The 27,527-nt window shown below is 41.2% G+C and overlaps 2 protein-coding genes across 2 annotated transcripts in view; both read left to right on the top strand.

Annotated features, from left to right (window-relative positions):
- FAM83E (family with sequence similarity 83 member E) overlaps positions 1 to 27,527 on the top strand; it is a 40,217-nt gene that overhangs the window by 3,166 nt on the left and 9,524 nt on the right. The window contains exons 2-5 of the mRNA XM_060780385.2: positions 1,730 to 4,566; positions 8,076 to 8,243; positions 10,084 to 10,211; positions 23,627 to 24,230. Coding sequence (XP_060636368.2) covers positions 4,108 to 4,566; positions 8,076 to 8,243; positions 10,084 to 10,211; positions 23,627 to 24,230 — 1,359 coding nt within the window. The 5' untranslated portion in view covers positions 1,730 to 4,107. The remainder of the gene's footprint in view (positions 1 to 1,729; positions 4,567 to 8,075; positions 8,244 to 10,083; positions 10,212 to 23,626; positions 24,231 to 27,527) is intronic.
- SPACA4 (sperm acrosome associated 4) lies at positions 14,210 to 14,584 on the top strand. The gene has a single exon (XM_060783064.2). It carries the CDS (start codon positions 14,210 to 14,212, stop codon positions 14,582 to 14,584), a length of 375 nt encoding a protein of 124 aa, XP_060639047.2.

A 27,527-nucleotide genomic window follows, 5' to 3' on the forward strand; every position in this document is an offset into this window, starting at 1 on the left:
GAGCTTAAAAATATCTCCCAGTGAGCATGTGCTAAAAATGCCCTTTACCTTTCTTTAATAATACGTGTACATCTGTCCCGACACAGCATTATGTAAACATCTACTTTTTTGAAAACCCACAGGTCAGGCCATCCCTTGATTGCTCCAATGTTGGTTTAGAAAGAAAACCTATCCTAATTCCAAATCCCTGATTAATAGTGAAATGTAAGAGTTGTGATAACTGAATGTCACGTGGTTCTTTTGCACATTTAGGCTTTCCACAACCCTTCCATAAGACATACTGTTAAATCAAGACTGAGGTGGAAAGTGAAGGATGAACAAAGAAAGGTCTGGTCAAAAAGGGAGGAACTCCTATAGGAGGATAATGAGCTTTATTAGTTAATAATAATAATAATAATAATAATAATGCCGCATTGAGGAAAAACAACAGGAAAAACTCAGCCGCTATCAAGACCTCAAAATCGAACTGCAAAGGCTCTGACATAAACCAGTACAGGTGGTCCCAGTGGTCATTGGCGCACTGGATGCCGTACCAAAGGATCTCAGCCGGCATTTGGAAACAATAAACATCGACAAAATCACAATATGTCAACTGCAAAAGGCCACCTTACTTGAATCTGCACGCATCATTCGGAAAATACATCACACAGTCCTAGACACTTGGGAAGTGTTCGACTTGTGATTTTTTGATGCGAAATCCAGCATATAGATCTCGTTTGCTGTGACATACTATGCTTTTGTGTCAGATAATAATAATAATAATAATAATAATAATAATAATAATCCCACTAGTCAGTGCCCACTGGTGATAGATTATATACATTTCACACATCAGAGACTCATTCTAGTTTTGCTTTAAGCTTTTGCTGCAATGGAGAGCTCTGAACTCAAAAGGCAGCACAGCACTTTGGAAGCTCTCACTTATCCTAATCTGATGTCCCTTCCACACATCTGAATAAAATCCCACATTATCTGTTTTGAACTGGAATACCTGGCAGTGTGGACTCAGACAACCCAGTTCAAAGCAGATATGGTGGGATTTTCTGCCTTGATATTCTGGTTTATATGACTATGTGGAAGGGCTCTGAGACTCTTTATCAGAGTAATAGTATAATAATAATTAACTAATAAAACTCATTATCTTCCTACAGGACTCCCCCCCCCCCTTTCCCCCAGTCCTTTGCTTTTTCATCATCCTGCCCTGCTAACCCAAGTGAGTCCCTGCATCTCAAAGCCCTTCTCCTTCCTGGTTTTTGTTCAGTTTTCTAGCTGGCAACCATAAAGGTAGAGTAGTAAACAAAGAAGCTGGGTGTGTCATCTTATCAGCAATTTCCTAGGGAGGCAGCTAGCTTACCTGGCATGCTGGGGTTGGAGAACTGAACAGGAGTGGCAGTTTCTCAAGGAAGTAACAAAGTTAAGCAGTCCATATCACAATCTTGTAAAGCCCTATTTTCTTAAGTCTCATTCACTTCATCACACTAGAAAAAAGTCCACTTAAAATCTGGTTTCTGCCTCCTGCAGAATTCTGGGTTTTATAGTTTAGTGAGGCTGTTAAAGGCTCATCCCTAAACTACAAACCCCAGAATTCTGCAGGAGGCAGAAACCAGATTTTAAGTGGATTTTTCCTGAAGTGTGATGAGGCGTAGAGAAAAAAATCCACTTAAAATAAACCCAAGAAAGGGAGGAAATAATAATTTTCAACCGTTTCTCTTTTTCCTGTGCACTTTAGGAGCTGTGACAAGAAACAAAAGTAAATGTTTCTGCAACCAAAGGGTGCATTTCTAGTTGTGAAAGCCGGTCCTCTTTATCCAGATGCCTCCTTGCTGAAATGATCATTCCTCAAAGAAGCTTCTCCTCCAATTGATCTGGAAGGTGTTGGAGGGAGCAATAATCCAAGTGTGGATGTGTTCATTTCTGAAGTTACCTCATATTTGAACTGCAAGGCTGATTGACATGGAAAAAGAGAGAGATTTCTACCAGGTGTTTAAAGCTCATTAAGAAGAGTGGACAATCTCAAAATGCTACTTGGATAAAAGTGGGAAAGATTCTAGAAGGCAAATCTCTTATCAGAAGGAAAGCTCTGCAGATTTTCATATACTAAAAACAAAAAGGCTCTGCTGTCATTGGCTGAGAATTCTGGGAATTTACAACTGTGCAATGACCTGTTTTCTCTACAGCCAAAAAGCTGGCATACCATTCACATTAGTGGAGAGCTTCACATTGTTCATTCAGTGAAAGAAACTAAAATAAACTCAGAGAACTTCCCAATTGTTTCTTCACTGAACATTTGAAATATTTCATGTCTTAGCTGGTCAGGAATGCTGATAATTTAGATCTCTTGATCGATACAGCCAAAGAATACTCTTTCTCAAAATTAACAACTGGGACCAGAAAACCTTTGCTTCTTTTTGATATTTTTGTACTTGTGATGTTCATATCTTGGAATATGCCTGGCATTCAAAGAACAGAGACTGAGCATCTAGATGTACTACTGGGAAGACCATTTTGGATTTCTGGATCTATTTGATATTTCTTTATATATAAAAACAATTATTGGAGACTGGAAATAAAGAGGTGTAGATGGACTGGCAAAATACATCAAAGAAGGAACTCCTCATGATATGTCTTTATATGGAAAAATCAAGATAATATTATGCTGCTTCCTGCACTATTTTATGGAGCCAACACGAGAAATGGGAGGATGTCTGCTTCAGGGTGCTCTCTCCTAATCACTCCAGAAAACTGGATTATCTTATTTCCACAGCCATAGATCTTTTTGTCCATGGAAATATTGAAAGAGTGCTATTTTCCATCCTTTTGATTTCCTTTAGTCTCTGCCCAATAATTGCTCAATGAAAGAAAAGTTAGGAGCTCTCCCGTTCATACATTTCATGTGAAACTAGAGACAAGTTGGGTCTAAAAGAAGTAAGAAAACCCAAGTAAGAGATCTGTGTGATCCTCTCACTCAGACTTTGGATTTCAAATGAATTATTCCATTATTATCCCCAGTGGTGTAGACACAGACAAGCTACAGGTAGAGGAGTTGGCTTTCAAACCTAAGTTTCAAGGTGCTCCAACAAAGTTAATGGTTTGGTTTAAATTAGGGGTTGAGAGGATATTAGAGTGACAGGCAATTAGTCCACCAGCTCCAGAACTTTTATATTTCTAAAAAAACCCTGTATTTATTTGAGGTATTTGTTTCATAACTTGGGGGCTCTTGCTCCCTCCATATTTTAGGAGTCTGTATGCTAGCAGCAAGTGTTAAGAGACAAGGGTAACATAGTCAGATCCCTTTGGGCATAGACTTCACACATAGGATTAAATGTGATGGATTAAGGGTGACACCGGAGTGTGAAATACGGAATGACCTATTTAAAAAGCTAAAATTTAGGATCTTAAGGGGGCTAGAGAATACAAGGCTGCCTGTAATGATTCCTGCATTCCTGTGAGGAGAGACTTCTGAAGTGTTAAGACGAGTGCCATATATTGAGAGGTCTTGTCAACATTAGGCAATTCAAAAAGAGTGGGAAGGCTGTGTACTGTGTGCCATCCCTGTGCTCAGCATTACAGTGCTCCATAAGGTTGCTCCAATGTGACATAAGACACTTGGGGAAAGGATGTAAAAGGTGCTTGTGTCAATAAGGAGAAGGCTAAACTGTAGCACATCCTTCATGGTATCTTTGAACTGAACCCCTGTGGCTGTTCCCAGGCAAGCATTTTGATCTGCAGCAAATGAAGTGACTACCAGCGTAACTCCATGCACTGAGTAAGTTTTAGGGTGATAATTTTGCATTTTCTGATCATTCATCCACTTGCCCTTTTCCCTCTGGCCAGTTGGCATTTCCAATTGCTTCTTGGAATTAAGGTGGTAGGCTGGGAAAAGGATATAGGCTAATTTATGCAAACAGATGCCAGCGATATTTTCCTTCTTAGGAAGACTCTTGGGATTAAAGAAATCTACATTAATGAAAATCTTTACTTTTGAGATGTAAAATCTCAGTAGGGTGCCGGCAACAGTTTCTTTTGGCTTTCCATTTCCTGGAGGAGGATAGAAAGAGTTTTGTTTACAGGGACAATATAAGATTTCATGCCTTTCCACCAAAGGCCATGGCTGGTTCACAGGTCCGTTGTCTGGAAAGCGAGGAACCATATCTGAAAATAACAGAATCAAACCCTGAATTTTATTACTGCGAGGGTCAACGGCTGGCTCTTGAAGCCTTGCTTTCTGAAGGGGAGGAGGCCTTTAAGAAGAGCCTCATCCAGGAAAAGTTACGCCCTTTTCTGTCAGATGCAGAACTCCAGGAGTTCAAAGCAGATGTGAAAGTAGAAGACTGGGAAACATCTGGACTAGTAGAACTGGGGAAATTGAACCATGGTGGTGATGAGTCCAGTTTCACTTACTGGCCAGGACGATCAGATGAGCCAACCCCAGAGCTGGAACTGGGGTGGCCAAGCAACAATGTTTGGAAAGGGATAACACGAGCAGAGGTCTACACACATCCACCGGGAGAAGGAGCACCATACATCAAGGAGCTGGTCCGCAGGAGTATCCAACAGGCTGACAAGGTACTATTGAAGGAATTATCTGAGCCATCTTTCTAGCCCTCATGATGAATTTGGAGAAAAGTGTTAAACCATTTGGACTAGTGGTGTCCAACCTGTGGCCCACCAGATGTTTGGGACTCCTAACTCCAGAAACCTTGGCCTGCTTCTCCAATGGTCAGGAATTCTGGGAACTAAAGTCCAAAACATCTGGAGGACCAAAGGTTGGATACCACTAATGTAGACTTCATTTAGGAAATTACCTTCTTCAACATGGTGCAGGCCAGATATGCTGAATGTCAACAGTGCAACACCCAACTCCTTCCATCTTTGCATACCCACCCTGTCTGGGATTTATGGTCACTGTAGTCCAACACAGTTAGAGGGAGTCATTCTGGAGAAAGCTCATTCCCTTGAATTGTGACTATCTTGTGTTGCACAATAGAGAGGATAACAACAGTTGTTTGGGCATAAAAAGATAGCTGCACATACAGACAGTCCCCAAGTTACGAACAAGATAGGCTCTGTGGGATTGTTCTGAAGCTGAATATGTAAGTTCAGATAGATAATTTTTAAAGTGTAACTGTGATCATTAGATTTTGAGAAAATTGTCTTGTTGTGGAAACATGGGTTGGCAAGAAAGCTTCAGTGGAGACACCTTTTCCCCATGATAATTCTTTCAGGAGTGAATTTCCCTTTCTAGGGCTAGATTTCTCTCACTTCTTGTTGTTTCACCTCGCTCTTAACTATGAGTCATTTGTAAGTCGGATGTTTATAACTTGGGGACTGCCTGTATAGAAATGATTCCGACTACGTTATAAGAAAACTCTCCTTTTTCAAGGGAAATAGAATACGTCTTGTCAAAACTTAAAACCTTTCTCTTCCAAGTCATGCAAACAGCCTTGAGCTGGAGGAGAAATGCTGTCTCTGGTAGTTTCATTTGACCAAGACATATTGAGGACCTGTTCAACTACAGTAACTGCCTTTTTTGGGGGGGGGGGGGGTGTTTCTCATTTGTCAAATGGAGAAAAACTGAGAACATTTCTGTCTAGATCAATTACCTAAGAAGGCAGTGGACTGGAGATTTATGATACTTCCCTAAGTATTGTACTTCCTGAAGTAACATAATGAAATTTAGCATTTAGGACAGGGCACCGTAGCAAGCATACAGGATGTCATAAACGTGCAGCATTATCAGTACTTTCTCAAATCCAGATTTCATACTGCTGCTTTGCAGGCAACTCACCCGCCCTCTGCCCAGAGGGAGGGATGCTCAAGGATTTAGTTCTGATGGCATTTCAAAGCAAACCGCCCTGATTTTCTCCTCCCAAATTAATGTGCAGATCAAAAACTGTGATCCTTCAGATATAGCACCTCTTCAAATGTTGCAGTACAGTTCTCAGCTCAAAAAAGTATCAAAAGGAATATTAAAATACAGATTTCTAATCAAATACATTTACAGGTGCCTAATTTCAAAGATAATATTTTGTGCAAAAATATTTCAAAAATACTTATCTTAATATGAATTTTCTTGCTATTTTTAAAATATGTTTTAAAAGATTAATAAAGAAATGGAATAGAGCACATCTAGGGATATACAGATAGGAAACTGACTTGAGACTGGAAGCGGACAAATTTCTTCCTTCACTACCACACCCACATCATTTCTATGTCCGTCTTCCTACATCCCAATTTCAGTGCCATTCCTCGTACAAATTTGGCTGTCAATCAAACTGCACTTTTAAATATCAATGGGTTCAAATTATAGGGAAAGAGATTCCTCCTAAACCAGTGTTTCTCAACCTGGGGGTCAGAACCCCTGGGGAGGTCACGAGGGGGTTTCAGAGGGGTCGCCAAAAACCATAAGAAAAAACATAGGAATCCCTTTTTCAGATAAGGCTGAAGATCTCTCCACTTGTCTTTCTCTTCCTTTTTGCTGTTGGTGAACTACAACTCCCAGAATTCAAAAACAGCCCCCAGCTCCACAGTATTCAATGTTGGCCATGTCAGTAGTATGCCAAGTTTGATGTAGATCCATTGTGGGCTGGGTTCAAAGTGCTCTTTGTGTGTAGGTAAATCCCAGCAACTCCCAATGTCAAGGTCTATTTTCCCCAAACTCCTCCAATGTTCACATTTGGCCATACTGAGTATCGGTGCCAAGTTTGGTCCAGACCCACCATTGCTTGAGGCCACAGTGCTGTCTAGATGTAGGTGGACTACAACTCTAAAACTCAAGGTCAATGCCCACCAAACCCTTCCAGTATTTTCTGTTGGTCACGAGAGATCTCTGTGCCAAGTTTTGTTTAATTCCATCGTTAGTGGAGTTCAGAATGCTCTTTGGTTGTAGGTGAACTATAAATCCCAGCAACTACAACTCCCAAATGACAAAATCAACCCCACCCCCCACCCCCAACCCCACCAGTATTCAAATTTGGATGTATTGGGTATTTTTGCCAAATTTGGTCCAGTCAGATATTTACATTATGATTAATAACAGCAGAAAAATTACAGTTATGAAATAGCAACAAAAATAATGTTATGGTTGGGGATCACCACAACATGAGGGTCATGACATTAGGAAGGTTGAGAACCACTGTCCTAAAAATTAGGAACAACTTCCTGACTTTAAGAACTATTCAACAGCATAACTAAACACCTTGGAATGTGATGGAGGCTCTTTCTTTGGCTGGATGGCCATCTGTCAGGGGTACTTTGATTGTGTTTTTCCTGCATTGCAGGGCGTTGGGCTGGATGGCCCGTGTGGTCTCTTCCAACTCTATATTCTATGATTCTGTTGATTAAATCTATATTGCTTTAAATCTGTAATTTAGAATACCAAAGGTTTCTTAGTGTATCTATGGCACAGCAGACACTGTTTTAGAAGAAGTATTCTCTTCTCTGCAAAAATAAAGGGGAAATACCTTTCTTAAGATAAGGTTTGAAGAATCTTAAGATTATCTTTTGAAGAATATTCACATTTGATAAGTAACTTCACTGGCTGTTAGGAATTGTGGGAGTTGAAGTCCAAAAAACCTGGAGGACCGAAGTCTGCCCATGCCTGTGTTATTCCATGCTTTTATGAACATTGAACAAGGAGGTGTATAACACTGCATATATAATGGTTAATTTCATTAACATATATAATTAATATACCTATATTAATGGCAGCCAGATAGTGCTGAGAAAACAGCCACTGATTGTCTTCAACTGGCACAACTACCAACCAGTCACACCATTGTCTTAATGGTAGCTCTCACCCTCTCAGACCCTCATATAATTTAGTTTTAATTTATTCCATTCCACCAACAGGATTTCAGCCTTAATTTGAATTTAAAACCTTTTTTTTGGCTCAACAACATGATGGATACAACTTCAGTAAAGATGTTTGCATAAATCTGATTTGCATATTTTCCCAGGCTGAATTTGACATGCTTCATTGTTGATTTAGGAAAATGTAATGTTGTGAATAATATTATTCTCAGACTTTTGCCTAGGTACATAGGCAATAAATCTAACTGTGTACTGTTTTCCAGGTTATTGCTGTAGTCATGGATATCTTTTCGGATCCTGACATCCTCTTGGACCTATATGATGCGGCAGTCAGGCGCCGAGTCCCTGTCTACATTATTCTCAGCAGAAAGCATCTTCTCTCGTTCCTCATCATGGCTGAAAAAACCTGCCTTAATGTCCGTCACACAGAGGTGATTTGAAGGGCCTTATACTTTTCTTAACAAATTTGTCCCTACACAAGGGAAGTGTGCTTGGAACAAAAACAAAATTTTGAAAATTTGTGAGTGTTTGTGCACAGATAGGTTTAAATGTTGACTTCAGCACTAGGAGACCAGGATTTGAATCCCTGCTCAGCTATGAAACCCATGGGGTGATCTTGAGCATGTCCCAGTCTTCTATTCTAAGAGGAAGACAAAGGCAGATTCTCTCTGAACAGATCTTGCCAAGGAAGATTGCAAGTTAGAAATGGCTTGAAGACACACAAAAACAAAAAGTGTGAGAATAGGACAGAGGAGAACCAGGTTCACATCTCCATTAAGCTGAAGAGCTCACTGATATAACCTTGGACTAGTCATGGCTTATTAGATCTAACCCACCTTCTAGAGTGGTCACGAGAATAAAATAGAGCATGTTAGCTATATCATGAGACAGCATGACTCATTAGAAAAGATTATCCTGCTTGGATAAGCAGGAGGCAGTAAGAAAAGTGAACGACCACATTACAGGTGGATAGACTCAATCAAGGAAGTCACGACCTCCCTGAGTCAGGCTGGGCATGACAGCGTGTCTTGGCGCTCTCTCATTTATAAGGACTCCATAAGCCGAAGCCAACTTGATGGCAATTACCAAAATGGAGGAAAAATTGGATAAAAATGGAATGCATAAATAAAGGCTATCTGGGGTTTTATTTTTTATATTTGCTATGGTGGTGCTTTAAACAAATCCTGATACCAGCTAATAGAAAAGATTAAGATAAAAATGTTTTCCACACTAAAACTGCTTTTAGCACTCTACTTTTTTATACCACATGTTAAAAATTTGTTTTTGGTCATTTCGCTCTCTTAGGATATATTGGAATTTGGTTTGGGACAGTAACATATACATCAAAAACATTTTTATGCACATCAAAATAATAATAATAATAACAACAATAATAATAATGTATCCTACTGGGATCTGCATGTATTATTTGCCAATACATCACACAGTCCTAGACACTTGGAAACTGCCCAACGTGTGATCCAATACATAGTGATCTTGTTAGCTGTGTACTAATATTGTTATGTTTCCAATAATAATAATAACAACAACAACAACAACAACAACAACACGTCAAACTACTCTGGGACTTCCAAATTCAGATGGATAAAGTTTTGGAGCACAATACTCCTAACCTCATGATCATGGGGAAAAAAACAAGTAAGGATCGTCGATGTTGCAATCCCAGGTGACAGCAGGATTGACGAGAAGCAACTGGAAAAGCTTACATGATATAAGGATTTAAAGATAGAACTGCAAAGACTCTGGCACAAGCCAGTAAAGATGGCCCCAGTGGTGATCGGCACACTGAATGTAGTGCCTAAAGACCTTGGCCTGCACTTAAAAACAATTGGCGCTGACAAAATTACCATCCGTCAGCTGCAAAAAGCCACTCTACTTAGATACATCACACAGTCCTTGACACGTAAGAAGTGCCCAATGTGTGATCAAATACAAAAGCCAGCATAGTGATCTTGTTTGATGTGTACCAATATTGTTATGTATCAAATAACAACAACAACAACAACTTTATTTTTGTATCTTGCCTCCATCTCCCCGAAGGGACTCAGGCAACTTACATATGACACAAAGTGCCTAAAATGACACATAAAATGAACACACAGTATAATACAAAAAAAGTTTAATAATGAACTATTGCACAAATCTTTTGCCTTGATAAACATGAGTTTATATATTTGATCTTTAGCAGAGAAACAGGGCAGGAAAACTTCTACAGTCTTTTCTACTTTAACCCTTAATCCATCTTTGTAGAACCTGCGAGTTCGATTCATCAATGGCTGTACGTTCCGAAGCAGACATGAGAATAAAGAGGTCACAGGGATCATGAAGGAGAAATTTGTACTGGTTGATGGAGAAGTTGTGATCACTGGCAGCTACAGGTAAGGACAACCTAACATGAAGCCTATTGCATCAGACCAAACTCCTATTTAGTTCAGCTGTCTGGTTCTACTTTGGCTTACCGACAATGTTTAATGGCCTTGCCATTCAACAGATACTGGGATAATTGAAAAAAGTAAAGAAACATGTTACTTCTTCATTAAAGTTCAAAATCCTCCTACAGTAGTCCATATTCCTTTCTTCTCTCTGCTCTCGTCTTATATGCATTTGCTTTGAGATAGGAACCTAATATTCTAAGGCGGTATTTACTTCCATCATATCTTGTATATGCCATATAAAGATTAAAGCTATCTCCAATTCTAGCTCTACTTTCCCAATATTTCCAGTTTGCACAGACTACCTGCCAATGACAGCATTAGCATGCTCTGGTTTCTTTAGTCTGTTAGTCTTGTCCACTGTGTCTTGTCCAAAAGAGACCAGACTTCAAAATCCTGGATCAGGCATGCTGTGTTGGAGCATTTCCCTTATTTTCTTTGGGAGTGATTGCACTTCATTCTACTTCTTTCCTATACACTCTGCTCCCGATCTGCCTGCTTGCCCGCCCTCTATAATTACTGGTAGTTATGGCTGCCAGGTTCGATGGAAGAGTAGTCACCATCTTTTGTTGAAGCAAAATCTCTATGTCTTTAATGAGCTGCACGACAGGCAAAAATACAGGAAGCAATGCTTTTGACAGCACAATGCTGGGAAAGTCTGTCTCTCTGTCATTTCAGCCTGTTATACGCGTGCTAGATGTGTTAAAGAGCTTCTGTGCGTGACGAAAAACAAAAAAAAATGTAAGAAAGAGATGTCAACCTATCCATGAGACCGGATTATGTGCTATTAATCATGCATTCTTCCGAGGAGTTATGATTTTGGGAAAAGAAATGACTATCACTAACAAAGCGTGAAGTCTCCTCATTACTTTTAAACATGCTCTACTATTTACTATTTGCTTTGGTGCAGACTTAGTTTAACTATTCATGTAACTAGAAAGTACTTGTATGGTTTAATTCTCTGCTGTCAGCAGGAAGAGCTTATGAAAGCCAATACTTTCCTCTGTCAACAGGCTTTTGAGGAAGGGTAAGGGGAGGCTCTGGGGAGGATTGGTGGGATTGGGGAGATATGCATTTTAAAGACCATTTTAATGTATTTGCTGTATTTTAATTCTGTTTTACCACATTCTTTTTATTTAATTGTCTTTTAAAACTATTTAGTATGGATAGATGTTAGCCGCTTGAGTACCCATTGGGAGAAAGGTGAGATATAAATAAAGATTAATAATAATAATAATAATAATAATAATAATAATAAAAACAGGATGATGTTGATATGTAACTTGGCAATGGGTTTAGGAACTTGATTTGTCCTATCTTCTGTTAAATTGGATCCTACATCCATTACTAAATTTGGTGGGGGGGGGGGATGGACTAGAACTCCATTCTGTCTAGAAGATCTTGGGAGTTGTAGTCTTAAAAAGCAACTCTTTAGAAGTTGGACTAAAATATTAAGAAGGTAACACATGGCAAAATCAAGTCAGATTAAAATATTAAGATAATGCATGGATGAAGTCAAAATTTAGATTCCTAGGTACTGTGGATACCACCAAATTTCCAGGAAGAAGATAGGACTCACCAGTTGAAGGTTTTAATATACAGCCTGCAGAAGGAATGCAATGTATAGCTAGAATCTTAAGGACAGTGGACGTCAGGGTGTGGAAATGAAAGAATTAGACAAATGCCAAGTCCAAGGTGTCAGGGACAGTGGGTAGTGATCTTTTCAAGTCCATTCCCAGACAGAGCAAATAAAGAATGGGTCCCAAGATGTCTATTGGGATGTCAGAGCCAATCATATTTCCTTTGTGCAGGGTCTTGTCTGGCTGATGGTGAGGATCCCACTAGAGGGGGATCCCAGATGACAACAATCAGTTCAGTTGTTGGAAAATAATGTCAAAGTGATAATTATTCTTGTTGCACCTCTGGCCTGAGGTGTTGGAGGACATTCCTGAGTTGCTGGCACTGTCTGGGATCAAGCAGAGGTCAAGATAGTTCATTGTTGTTTAATACGTTCATAAATCTATATTTAATAGATTTATAAGGATAAAGTAGAATAAAAATATAGTTCATAGTTAGGTAGAAAGAGGAGTGAAGCAAGGTTCTAGAGATGCCAAAGTGATAGCTCAGTGGGCATGCATACAGGGGTTGGGAAAGTGGTTTCTCTTCCTTTTAGTTATTTAGCTCATGTGCATATTAGGATCAGCAAATGTGCTTATGATTGGAATAAAATAGGGATATAGAATAAAGCAGAGCTGGGGATAGAAGGTGTTAAGAAGCCCATGAAAGAAGATACATTGTGGTATCAAAAATAAATGTTTCCTTACGGTAAACTGGATGTTTTGTTGGCCCTAGCAAGACTTCCAGCTGATTCAGAGTAGCACAAATTAAAAAGCCTGGATGCCATAAGAGAAGTACAGAGTAGGAACCTGGAGGAAATAAAAGATCCCCGGATCCAACGAGGGAGTCTCTAGGTGGACTCAGCTCCATGAGATAGGTGCTCAAATTTAGCCAACACACATTTAGGAAGACCAGGCTCCCTCCAAATATGTGCTGATCCAGACCAGCGTAAATTAAAGAGCTGCATCAAAAAGTATAAAAATAGAAAAATGGACCTTCTGGGGAGAATGAGCTGTTACTGGTCCACTGCAGAGTTGGGAAGACTTCATGTGTGCAGAAACTTTATCTTATTTTGGCTTCTTGCCCTTGGAAAACTATAAATCTTTTGGGTTGGAGGGCCCTATGTTTGATAACATAGGGAGGGAACACAAAGACCAGTTGAGTTTCTGCAGATATTAGTTCTTTTTGTTTTCATCCATAGCATACTCTACTACTCTGTATTCTTCTCAGTTTCCCTGAAGCTCGGTATTTTTTCCCTTTTTCATGCTTGGTGATGGCCTCACACTTTTATTGTTCTTCCTTCCTTCTGTGACATCACTGAAATGGTATCGGTCCCTTCTTTGTCTGGCAGCTTAAATTAGAAGTCCTCAGTGGACTCTGCCAATGAGCTTTTAGCATCCATTGTGATCTCACTGCAAAAGCAGACATTGTGCAGAGGTTCTATGGAGCCAGAGGTTGGAGCTCATTTTATCTCCTGGGTGGACTTACAAGGTTGGAGATTGCCTGTCTGTAACACGCGCTACGAAGACACAAAAACCCAGAAACAAGAACTTCGGGAATCTGGTATACCAAATCAACTAGGCCTGTCCTACTGGAGCCCAAGAAAACTTGGTTCTCATTGACTTCCTGGGAAGTCTATGTAGATCTGCCAAAAGATATGTTCTGAAGCTTTGTGGCAGTATCTCCCCCTGGAGGCTTGCCACATTCAAAGGCTTTTGAGTTCTGAATTCATTTTTAAGAGGACTTACATTTATACAACAGAAAAATCCAAGTTTTTTAAATGTTGTCTGCGAAGCTGTCTTCTTGAGACCACTGATTGAGCTGAAGGCCTTTCTCACTTCTATAGCCAACTGCCCTCTGATCTCCGAAGTACTTATAGCTGTAGGAGAAGAGACACCTACCAAATGTAAGAAAGCTACTTTTGCATTATTTAAGCTGGACCCAGCTACAGTAACAAAGAGTTATAAGAAACCCTAGTTCAGCAATTAAATTTTTTCTGTGAGGAAAGAGGAAATATAAATCTAATATTTTGGAAAGTAAAGTTCTAATATTAAGATTTTTTTCTGCATCAGGAAACTGAAACCATTTATTTTAATTGAAAACCGGACTTGAAAAAGGGGAAGCTGATCTAGTTCTGAAGCCCTGGACTCTATAATTCAAGTGAAAAGACTGTGGAAATTGGAAAACAAGTATCTCCTTTTCAAATAACAGCAATAATATATCATCTAGTGGAGAGGATTCTAAGTGGTTGCAAACACCTACATGCTCATACCATTCCTCTGTGATTTCAGAAGAAGAAAGAACAGGCAGTTTTCCTCCACCGTGTAATGACGCATCCTTTGTGCTTAGGTCTTGTATGTCTTCTAGTCTGTGTGTTGCCCTCTGTTTTTTCCAAGGACTGCTACTACTGTGATATCGCTCCCTCAGCCAAATGCCCCGCTACAAGGATGATTTGTGAAGAAGATCAAGACTGCTTTGTGGGTGAAGGAGTTGCCTTGGGGGTTCCAATGGTTCACAACAAGGGCTGTACCCGTGCCATCAACTGTGGGAAAGAGCAGCCTGTGGCCTACATGGGGATCACCTACAGCTTGGTTACCATCTGCTGTAATGGACCATTGTGCAACACAGCGGAGCCCATAACAAAACCTTCTCACTTTCTGCTGCTTGCCTTCATCTTCGTTCTTCTGCTGGGCTTCATTTGATTTAACAAGAGTAATAATTTAAAAAAAAAAAAAGAATAAAGTCTGTGGCATTTTTCCTTAAATGCTGAATCCTTGGGACTGTGGTGTGATGTTGTGTTCCACCCCACAAATCACAGCTTTTACTATCAAGTAACGTGGGAACAGGCAAACTCAAGTCATAGTCTGGTCCTCCAGCAATCGCCAGATGATCATTCCTCTTTCCCATTGTTTAGTGGCTCCCATGCCTCCCTATACAGACTGTCCCTGAGTTACAAACATCCAACTTACAAACAACTCATAATTAAGAACAGGGGTGAGACAACAGAAAAGTGAGAGAAATTTGGCCCTAGGAAGGGAAATTCACTCCTGGAAGGGTGATCATGAAAAAGGGTGTCTCAACTGAAGCTTTCTCATCAATCCTTGTTTCCACAACAAGCGAAATGTTTCAAAATCCAATTCTCACAGGGATGGAAAGTGAGGTGAAATCTTCTGAACAGGGGCACAGACAGTAGAACAAGCACCACAGGGGTGTTATCCCTTTCTATCCAAGGCTTAGATTAGATATAGATAGCTGGAGTGACACTTGAAAAATGTACAAACAAATTAAACCTGACGTACAAACAAATTAAACTTACAGAACCTATTTTGATCGTAACTTGGGGGCTGCCTAATATATCTATTCCAACTGCAAAAGATTTATTTTCTTTCTTCCAGCGCTTAGCTGCTGGCAATAAGAATATACTGCTATATTAAAATATTTAGTCCCACCATTTTCCTTTGGTTCTGCCTATCTATAGACTCTACCCCTGAGAGCATCCCCAAAATTGACTTGGACTTTTAGGCTAAGCTTTTTTTTCTGCACTCTTCACATAAACGGTAACTGCGTGTATTTTGTTGCTTCCATATATTAATTCATTATTGAGGAGGTTGAAGAAGATGATAGTTAAATAATATTTCCATTAACACTCTTAAGGATAAAAACAACCTAGGATACTCCAGCTAACAGCACAGTTCATCCTGAACATGCAGATCCCGTGTTTATGGCTAGGTCTTCTGCATCCATTAAGACATTACAGTTTGTTCCCTTGTGAAGGCTGCAGCAGATTGCTGTGTGGAATGATGCCACCTCTACTGTCTCCCAAGTTCAGGCACAATTTCTCCTTGTCGCTTTCGGATAGCAATGAATCATACAGCCCCACAATAATCCTAGAAAGACTTCTTAGTGTTTTGCCTGTAAGTTTCTTCACTTTTCCTGCCAGCTGGTCATTTACTACTTTGAATGCATATTGTTGTCTCGGTGTTTTAATCCAAACTCTGACGTTGGTGATCTCACATTTGGAAGAAAATTGCCAAAGTTACTCATTGCTTCTCACTAGAATGACACTAACCAAGAATTCCATTCCTACTATCTCTGATTCTTTACACTGAGTATGCCAGGGGGGAAACTACAACTTTCTTAAGCCAAGCAGGTGCTTTAACACTGAGATCAGATTTTTCTCCAATATACTCATGAGTGTTGTTTGTGATGGTGGTGGAAGTTTGAGTAACTGTTTTTTCAAACACATGGACATGTTAGATCATGGTTATGGCCCTTTAAGAGGCCTTTTGACTTAAGCAAATTATTTGTGTGTGTGTGTGTGTGTATTCACACATACTTATTGTTGTTTGCTTTCAAGGAGTTTCAACTTAGGTGACTCAAAGCTGAGCCTATCATGGGGTTTTATTGGTGATATTTGTTTGGGGCAGAGGAGGTACTTTTGCTTTCCTCTGAGGCTAAAAGTGTGACTTGTCCACATTACCCAGTAGCTATTAACTTTTGTGTGCCATGGTTCTGACAATGATCTTTGGAGTTCCTTTAACTGTACAGTTCCATGTTTACCCAAACCTAAATTAACAATAACTGTTTAGAACAGTGGTTCTCAACCTGTGGTCCGTGGACCACCAGTGGTCCGCAAAAACTAAAATATGGTCCACGGCCTCATCGTTACTACACCATTGCAATGAGAACGACTGGTCTTGCAAAACCCTCTTATAGTGCCAAGGCTTATTAAATATGGTTTCTGTGGGTGAACAGATGGCAGCTACTGGATAGCATATGTCCTGTATCAGAAACTAGAGCTGATGTGGTCTATCTAATGCAATTTTCTGAATCAGCACCACAAATAACCAAACCAAATCTAAAGTTGACCAAAAGCTGATTCATAACTCTTTTGGTACTAATGTTGGAGAGTGGTCCCTGGTCAAAGTGGACTCTGGTCAAAAAAAGGTTGGGAACCACTGGCTTAGAAAAAGGAAAATGTGGCTGAATAAAAGTATCCAAGCCAGCCTGCATAACTGTTCCAGTTTGCATTGATTACATAATCATAGATTTTAATTATTGTATTTTCCTCTTGTGACACAATTTTATTTCTGAAACAAGAGTTCTCTCTAGAGGTATATGAAACAATTATTGACACATGTTGCAGATAGCGGGTACAGTGTAGGGAATATCCATCCCAATGCATGTGAATTTGAAAGTAGGAAAATGAGCAAGGAACTGTTCAGTGCCCACTCCCCATTACTTGCTCTTCCTAGAATCATAGAGTTGGAAGAGACCTCATGGGCCATCCAGTCCAACCCCCTGCCAAGAAGCAGGAAAAATGCATTCCTTGCTTCTTTCTTTCAGAATGGCTGCTAGGATACAGTCCCATCTATTTGTGTGACATGTACTTTGGCTCTAGGAAAGCAGTCCATTTCACACTTTATATTAAATTGTAGTTTGTCCTAACCAAGATCAAAACACAAACTGTAATTTGAACAGCCAAATATCTTTAAATTGCATTAGCACTCCTTCCCTGTTGTTTTCTTCTTGTTTAGCATGTTATTTGAGTGATGTATCACTTTCTGGATAAATATAATTGGCTGTAACTATGGGCAGAAATTCCACTGATTTTGTTTTATTTGGGTTTGCTGTCCTTTGAGGAACAGTAGCAAACCAAAGTTTGCCAACTCTGACAAGCATGACAAACCATAATCAGGCTTTGTTAATAATGACTTGGAGATCTTTGTCAAATTTCAGTAAAGGAGAGAGCATAAAGTATTGCAATTGGAAAGTGAGAGTATTCAGAGTGTGTTGTGGAACTAGTATGCAGGTATACTGAACAGCTATCTTATAACTGGCAAAACAGCCTCTGGTTGTCCCATTCTTTTAAAAGTACACCTCTTTTTCTTCTTAGAAAATTTAATTGTGCCAAGGAAAGTTATGTGATTCTACAGAAACAAAGTAAGTCCTGTGAAGAACAGTTAAAAGTGATGGATCTGTTCAGCCTCAGGCAGGAGAACTATTCTTTGTCTCTGAATATCTATTGTACACAAGATGAAATAGGGCTAGTTCTCTGTTGCTTAGGGTAGGGCTAGAATTGTGAGTGGAAATGCAGGGAAACAAATGTTAGTTAAGCATTAGGAAAAACTTCCTAATGATCAATGGCATATATATTACCTTGAGGGGAAGCAGGATCTCCTCCTGGAAACATTTAAGCACAGGCTATCTGGCCACTGTCAGGAATAAAGTGGTTGCATGGTGCATGGATCCTGTCCTGATCAGTACATTGGACTGGATGACCTCCAAGCCATTTCATCTCTAAATATTTTATGATTTGGACCACAACATTAAAAAGAGGAGAAAATCCAGTGTCTGCCCTATTGTTTTATGGGTTATCTACTGATGCTTCCTCTCTTAACCAGAGCTTAGAAAAATTACTTCTTTGGACTCCAGCTCTCAAAGTCCCCAGTCAACATAGCCAGCGGTCATGGTGGCTCAGAGATTCTGAGAGTTGTCTAAATAAGTAATTTTTCAAGCCATTTTGTGACTCTGCTACAGAATGGACTGCAGTTTGGAATTGCACGGATGACCACTAAATCTGCCTTCTGGAGAAATACTGAAGATGTTGGAAGTTAGGTGGGAAAGAGGTCCAATGACTCATAAAAGGTGCGACAAGTTAACAATGGATGGATTAACCATTAAACCAGATGGTTGGCTTAATTAATCCTCTGTCAGAAGATAGGTCTTGACAGATCACATTAACATTCCAGGTAACTCCACATCCTGTTTCCCACAGTGGAAGGCCAGATTTTCCTGGGAAGCCCACCAGCATGACATCAACTGGGACTGGGAGAAATGCTCTTTCTGAACTTAAAGATTCCATTTAGCTACTGGCCACACTAGCAAATGATTTCTGGGAGTCACTGCCAAAAAGCATTGATTCCAGACTCAATGTGAAGGAATTGTGTAGGTTTCCATATATTGTTTGATGAGATCTTATAGCAGTCTAGGTTAGCACAGCTAACAGTGAAGAATTCAACAACCCATAAGGAAGCACTTTTCTGACTTCTACATTGGAAGAGTTTGTAATGTTGGTCAAGGTTCCCTTCTTGTGTTTTAAAAAGAGATGGCAAATTAACTGTGCATTATTATTATTTATCTTGAGCATATTACCACTCAGAAAGTAAATATAGAGTTCAGGTGTTAGGCAAGAGAGAGAAAAACAGCCATTGTTTCCACACTATACATAAAATCTGTTTTGCATGGCTTTTAAAGTCCTCCCAGATTGGTCTTCAAGAAGTGTGCGTTCTTGAGCATTCTTTGTTGTTGTTGTCTCCACATCAACTCATTTCATTGGTTTCTGTTTGTCTTTGTTTCTTGAAACTGTACAGATGCTTTCAGGTCTTTTTAAAAGCAGGCTGTAGGTGCTTTGCTATGGTGTCTTATGGTTTGTTTTCCTCTCTGAATTTTTAAAAGGCATTATAGTGCATAAATGTCACTTCACTATAGCAATAGAACATAGAAAATTAACAGAGAGAAAGAAAAAAGGAATACCTTTTTGTTTTGATATGTCTCAGAATTTAAAAAAAAATCAAGGATAAGTGGGCTCAACCAGACTTCCTGAAAATGTCAATTATTTTATTGTACCTGCGCATTCACAGGTTTTGTTGTTCTGACATCTTTATTTCATGTATAATATAACATTCCAGAAACTGATTTGCTCCTATTTCTTCTCAAGTTTTCAAAATATTATTTAAGACTAAAAGTGCTTTAGCAAACACACTAGTTCAGTATGAGGATCATTTGTTTTTAAATGCTAACTTTCCTCTTTTACTTGTTTGACCTCTGTTGAATCTATATCCTAACTGTGTTTACTTGTCTTTATTCTTTACTAGTTCTGAGACAGTTTTGTGTGTGTGTCAGGAGCAACTTGAGAAACTGCAAGTCACTTCTGGTGCTTCTGTTGTCAGAGAATTGGCTGTTTGCAAGGACGTTGCCCCGGGGACACCCAGATGTTTTAGCATCCTTATGGGAGGCTTCTCTCATGTCCCCGCATGGGGAGCTGGAGCTGACAGAGGGAGCTCATCCACGCTCTCCCCAGACCTGCCGGTCTTCAGTCCTGCCGGCACAACAGTTTAACCCATTGCACCACCGGGGCTCCACATAATGAGTTGAAGAACACAAACATGGAGTTTGGCACACGACATATATCACATTGAGGAAGGGGGCGAGTTTGTGTAATGATGCTCTGGAAAGTAGGACACAATGGAGCAATGGATTCCAATGGCAGGAAAGAAGATTCCATCAAAACATTAGGAAGAACATCCTGTCAGTAAGAGCCGTTCAGCAGTGGAATACACTGCCTTGGAGCGTGGTAGAGTCTTATCTATATAAATAAAAATGTAATGTTTGTTTGAGGGACTAACATAACTCAAAAACCACTGGACGAATTGACACCAAATTTGGACACAATGCACCTATCAGGCCAATGAGTGACCATCACTCATAATAAAAACACTGAAAAACACAGAAGACATTGCCCAAGAGACACACATGTGTTTTACCATCCTGTGTGGGAGGCTTCTCTCATGTCCTATGAGAAGCTGGAGCTGATGGACGGGAGTTCATTCCGCTCCCTGGATTCAAACCACCAACTTTTTGGTCAACAGTCCTGGTTGCACAAGGGTTTAACCCATTGTGCCACCAGGAGCTCCTCTGCAACAGTAAAACACACCGACAAGCACCAACTACCGTATTTTCATTATGGAATGAACTAGGTTAAAAAAAATCAAGCTAACTGGAAAATGGGGAATTTTTTTTAGTAGTATCAAGTGTTTACTGGAAATACATGAAAACCAATTAAATGTCATTGGGATATCAGAAATTAAAATCAGTTTGTACAGAAACAAAGCCTGGCATTTCCCAATACTTTGGCCATCTGGAGAGAGACAGGACCACCTGTGAAGCTAGTATGAGGGATTGCTACAAAATAATCCAGGACAACAGAAATGTTGTTTGGATTTTGAAATAAACAAAACCAGTAACTACAGTGATAAATATTATAACATTTGTTCCACCTGGAGGATCCTTATATCCTTCTTTGTCTCCTCTCTCTTTTATTTTCTGTATTCCTTGTTGTAGTTCTTTCTGCAGAAGCGAGTAATAATGACTGGTTGTTTGGTATAAATATAAGAAGCATCTGTTTTGAAATTTTCCTTACTCAGCTCAAGGGTTTGCCTCTCAATCTTACAGGGTTGTTGTAGAGATCAAGTATGAAATTCTAGCTATATGGCCATCCTTAAAAGTCAGACAGGACACAAGTCATATGAATCAGTCCCTTCCAACTTAGTGCCTTGTAGATGTATTTTACTACAACTCCTAACATATCAGAGACCATCATGATGGAATCTGATACTTCTCTTACAGTTAGTTTATGAGGAAAATGGTTGTCTTCATGCACTACAACACATCTGAGATGGAATGAGAAAATGATGAATCATCTATATAAATAAAAATGTAATGTTTGTTTGTGGGATTAACATAACGCAAAAACTACTGGGTGAATTGACACCAAATTTGGACACAATGCACCTATCAGGCCAACGAGTGACCATCACTCATAAAAACACTGAAAAAGACAGCAGAAGGGACTTCAAAAGCCAACAAATAGAAATTACATTACAACGCATGCACAAAACCACATATATAGACACGCAAACACATATACACAGACTGGGCCACAGCAATGGGTGGCAGAGGATGGCTAGTAGAATCATAGAATTGGAAAAGACCACATAGGCCATCCAGTCCAGCCCCCTGCCATGCAGGAAAAGCACACTCAAAGCACCTCCGACAGATGGCCATCCTGCCTCTATTTAAAAGCCTCCAAAGGAGGCGGCTTTTACTCTGAGGCAGTTCTTCTTAATGTTCAGGTGGAATCTTCTTTCCTGTAATTTGAACCCATTACTCTGAATGCTAGTCTCCAGGGCAGCAGAAAACAAGCCTGCTTCCTCTTCCTTATGACATCCTTTCAAATGTTTAAACATAGTGACTTGGCCCAAATCTGTTATGCATCCTATTCCCCATTCAAATAATTTGGCGCTCTATAAACTGATTCCTACCCTGGAATAGAAATTTCAGAATTTAAACCCCTCGACTATACAGAAAAATTTCCAGCATGCAGAAAACTATGGTAAACTTAAGGTTATGGTAATGTTAAGAAGACTGTGTATTCCTAACAATTAGCATTTTCCCTCACCCGGATGAACAATGGGTTTTCCTTATAAATGCATACCTCAATAGTCAGACTTCCAGATGAAGCCCGTGTTTACCTTCTGATGACTAATCATCACAAAACACACTGGAATGTACGACATCGAGAGGTGACAGCACATTATAGGGCAAATAAATATCTTTCACCACTTAAGGGAGAATAGTTAATATGTGCTTATTGTCTAGCTTGAGTGGTGAAGCAACTTTTAAAAGTGATCGTGCCACTTCCAACTGCATGGAGCACTGTAGTATTATTTACATTATGCGTCTTTCTCTAAGGGACTTTTAGGAGCCCCCAGTGCTGCAGTGGGTTAAATCCTTGTGCCGGCAGGACTGCTGACTGACAGGTCTGCGGTTCGAATCTGGGGAGAGCAGGCTGAGCTCCCTTTGTCAGCTCCAGCTCCCATGTGGGGACATGAGAGAATCCTCCCACAAGGATGGTTAAACATCAAACATCCGGGTGTCCCCTGGGCAACGTCCTTGCAGACGGCCAATTCTCTCACAACAGAAACTTGCATTTTCTCAAGTTGCTCCTAACACACACAAAAAGGAGGCTACACTCTCAAGTAACCATATCTTGCCTATTAGCACTGAACTATTTTCTTGCACACCAGATATAAGTGTGACCAACTACCCTATTACTCAGTATAACTCAGCTCATTGAACAGTCTTTAGTTCTTCTCAAAAACTGCAGTTCGTAGGATCTCAGAAATTTCAAACTTCAAGTTCCAGAACGTCTTGAAATACTTAATTTGAAAACTGCGATGGAAAGAGAGGTTTGTATTCCAGATATACCATTTGGCCACTTCCAGCTTGAGCTCTATATTCAAGTAAGCAGCCATTGAGTATTTATGGCAATTATGGTTTAGCTGTTATATTTTTGGAATATGGTGGTCCTTTTACCCTTATTTTCAGAAGAGGATGAAAAATTACAAGATTCAGGGTACATACAAAAGGATGCAGTTTCCATTAAAGGGTTAGTGACTAAACTGTATGGAACACACAGATAAAATTCTGTGCCAGACTAAGGAAAAGTTCCTTATATGGACTACAGGTCCCAGAATCCCACAGGCATGATTAAAGCTGAAATATCCTGGAGTTTATCCTGGAGAAGATATTAATGGATGATCTGCCTTTTACCCTTATTTTCAGAAGAGGATGAAAAATTACAAGATTCAGGGTACATACAAAAGGAAGCAGTTTCCATTAAAGGGTTAGTGACTAAACTGTATGGAACACACAGATAAAATTCTGTGCCAGACTAAGGAAAAGTTCCTTATATGGACTACAGGTCCCAGAATCCCACAGGCATGATTAAAGCTGAAATATCCTGGAGTTTATCCTGGAGAAGATATTAATGGATGATCTGCCTTTATCTGCCATTATCAAGCTTCTTATTTGATAGCTAATGGCCACACTGGAGAATTTGGGGAGCTGTACTCCAAATAAGGGACTTTCTGAAGCTCTGATCATTTTGTTCTCCTCAACAGCTTCACATGGACTGATTCCCGCTTGAACCGCCAACTTGTCACACGGCTTACAGGAGAAGTGACAGAAGCCTTTGATCGGGAATTTCGAACCTTGTATGCTGCCTCCTGTCCCTTGCCAACTCTGGAGGTGTCACCTCGGACTCAGCCCGCATCCACAACTCCATTGCCAACCCCCAATGGTCCAGATGCAGCTCCATTCATCAGTGTCTTGGATGGGGTGCAGATATCCAATCGTATTGCAGAACGGCGCTCCGTGGCCCCTCAACCTGTGGCCAAAAGTCGTGCTGGTGAGTGGGATCTTGTATTAGCCTCACCAGCTACAGCCGAAGATCCTATGCTACCTGTTGCATCTCCTGAGGTATCTATCCGAAACCGACTTGCAGCATGGCGTGGCAAGGATATATCTGGAGGAGGCCAGCAGGGCACTCCTGAAGGACACAACGCTCTAAGTGATATTCTTAGGAATGTACAACGGAATCGGCTCTCGGTAGCCAAAACCACAGGGGCCCGTCCAAGTAAGTCACTGTGGGACCTCAGCCGACTCTCCGGATCCAGCGCAACAGGATGGGGATGGAATGGGACAGACTCACCCGAGGATGCCAAGGTAAGCATTGCTCACCTTATTCACAATGATTCCTTTTACAGACCCCAGCCTTCTTGTCCCCAGTATCAGCTGCTCCAGCTGCCAATTCCTTTTCTTCCCAGTGAATCTTCAGCTCCTGATCTCTGCAGAGCTTAGCAATTTTTCTTTCTCAACTACAGTTCCCAGAATCCCACAATCAAAATTTTATTTATTTATTTATTTCCGTCACTTTTACCCCGCCCTTCTCACCCCCTAGGGGGGACTCAGGGCGGCTTACAGAGAAAGGCACAATTCGATGCCTTATCACATATACATACATATATAAAAACAATTAAGCAATTACAAATTAAATTAAATCATCAATACATAGTAACACCATAAACACAATAGTAGGCTAATCCTGAGCTCAGAGTTCGGGGTTCCGTAAATCCTCTTGTCCAGTTCCAGCTCATCATCAAGTCTTTCTTTAACTGAGTGTCCAAACGCCTGGTCCCACATCCAGGTCTTCAGCCTCTTCCTAAATGAGAGAAGGGACGTTGCCGATCTAATCTCCCCGGGGAGCGAGTTCCACAGGCGGGGGGCCACCACCGAGAAGGCCCTGCTCCCCGTCCCCGCCAATCTCACTTGTGAAAGAGGCGGGGTCGCGAGCAGGGCCTCCCCAGAGGATCTTAGATTCCGAGGTGGGACGTAGAGCGTGGACCACCGTGGCCAAGTCCGACTTCCCAAGGTACGGGCGCAGCTGGCGCACAAGTTTTAATTGTGCAAAAGCTCTCCCGGCCACCGCTGAGACCTGGGGTTCCAGGCTCAGCGGTGAGTCCAGGATCACTCCCAAGCTGCGAACCTGCGTCCTCAGGGGGAGTGTAACCCCATCTAACACAGGCTGTAACCCTATACCCTGTTCGGCCTTACGACTGACCAGTAGGACCTCTGTCTTGTCTGGATTCAATTTCAATTTGTTAGCTCTCATCCAGTCCGACACAGCAGCCAAGCACCGGTTCAAGGTCTGGACAGCCTCCTTGGTGACAGGTGGGAAGGAGTGACAGATTTGGACATCATCTGCATAGAGATAACATCTTAGTCCGAAACTCCGAATGATCTCCCCCAGCGGCTTCATGTAGATGTTAAATAACATCGGGGACAGAATAGAACCCTGTGGGACTCCACACAACAACGGTTGTGGGGCCGAACAGGTGTCACCCAGTAACACCTTCTGGGATCGACCCTCAAGGAAGGATCGGAGCCACTGCAGAGCAGTGCCTCCGAGCCCCATGTCCATGAGGCGCCCCAGAAGGATACCGTGATCGACGGTATCGAAGGCCGCTGAGAGGTCCAGCAGAACTAACAGGGACACACTCCCCCTGTCTAGCTCCCTGCGCAGATCATCTACCAAGGCGACCAAGGCTGTCTCAGTTCCATGTCCCGGCCTAAAGCCAGACTGTGCCGGATCTAGATAATCAGTGTCTACCAGAAACCCCTGGAGTTGTGCTGCCACCACACGTTCCATGACTTTGCCCAAGTAGGGGAGATTGGAAACTGGCCGATAGTTGTCAAATTGAGTGGGATCCAGTGATGGTTTCTTCAACAGCGGTTTTATAACAGCCTGTTTTAGGCTCGCTGGAAATTTTCCTTCCTGTAAGGAGGTGTTAACCATCACCTTCACCCACTCTGCCAAACCCCCTCTGGCTTCTTTTATTAGCCAGGATGGGCAGGGGTCTAGGATGCATGTGGTGGGTCGCACCTCTCCAAGGATCCTGTCCACATCCCCAAGCTGAACCAATTGAAACGAATCCAACAAAACTGGACAAGCAGATGTTCTCGTTACATCCCCAGAGACTGCCGTTAACATGACGTCAAAGCCTGACCGAATCCGCTCAATTTTATCCGTGAAGAATCGAGCAAATGCTTCACAGCGAGCCACCGAGTTGTCTGGGGTCTCGCATTTTGGCGGGTTTAACAGGCCCCTGACAACTCGGAAGAGCTCCGCTGGACGATTCTTCGCGGATGCAATATTGGCTGTGATAGATGTTTTTTGAGCTGCCGCTATTGCCACACCGTAGGACCTTAAAAAGGCATTCAGGTGTGTTTGGGCTGGATTGGTGGGGTTCTGGCGCCACACACACTCTAGCCTCCTCTTCTTTCGCTTCATCGCTGCCAGCTCCTCAGTAAACCAAGGGGCTGGTTTAGCTCGGTTACTCGAGAGGGGGCGTTCCGGAGCGATTGTGTCAATTGCCCTGGTCAACTCACTATTCCAGCAGGAGACCAGGGCATCGACAGAGTCACCTGCCAAGGAGGTGGAAAAATCCCCAAGAGCCGTCAGAAAACCATTTGGATCCATAAGTCTCCTGGGGCGGACCATTCTAATGGGTCCACCACCCCTGCGGAGGTTAGAAGGCACAGTTAGTCTAAATCTGATCAGGTGGTGATCGGTCCATGGCAATTTATGGCCATTGGCTCATAAATAAAAAAAGTTTGGTAAAGGCAGACAATATCAGCTCATTCTCTACTAATGTTCTTTCATTTTTTCCCACTATAGCTCTTGAATCACCCAGCCAGCATGTTGGTCAGTGATGTCAGGGGGGAAGAGTAATATTATTGCTTTTTGTCTCTCCCTGCGAACAAGGGAGAGATAGTATAGTGAACTGGACAGAAGATATTAGAATAGAGACCTATGTTCAAATCTCTATAGTGAAACTAAGTGAAATAATAATAATAATAATAATAATAATAATAATTTTATTCTTATTTCCTGCCACCATCTCCCCAAAGGGACTTGGGGCGGCTTACAGATGGCACAAAGTGCCTAAAAAGAAGAGTGAGCACAATATAAAATAAAATACAATAAAACACATGCATGCACATATAAAAACATCAACTCAGACTCAATCAGACTGCGGTCCTCTAACCATGGCAGTACATTTCTGTAATAATGGCCAAGCTCTAAATATTAGAAATAAAATAAGTGCCAGTTGCAGTAATGGAGAGACAGTATGGGACAAAATGTAAGATGTGCAACTACTGTGTAGGACAAATAGGGACTAAACATTCTTAAAGGCTTGATTGAAGAACCACGTCTTCAAGTCCCTATGAAAGGAGGACAGTGTGGGGACCTGTCTAATCTCCTTGGGGAGGGAATTCCAAAGCCATGGGGCCACCACCGATAAAGCCCTCTCCCTCATCCCCACCAACTGCTCTTGTGACAATGGTGGGACTAGGAGGAGGGTCTTCCTGGCAGATCTTAGAGCCCGTACTACTTCATACAGGAGAATGCGGTCATGAAGATAGGCAGAACCTGAGCTGTTTAGGGATTTATAGGTGATA

This window comes from Anolis sagrei, chromosome 6 (assembly GCF_037176765.1).
Source record: "Anolis sagrei isolate rAnoSag1 chromosome 6, rAnoSag1.mat, whole genome shotgun sequence".
Lineage (NCBI taxonomy): Eukaryota > Metazoa > Chordata > Lepidosauria > Squamata > Dactyloidae > Anolis > Anolis sagrei.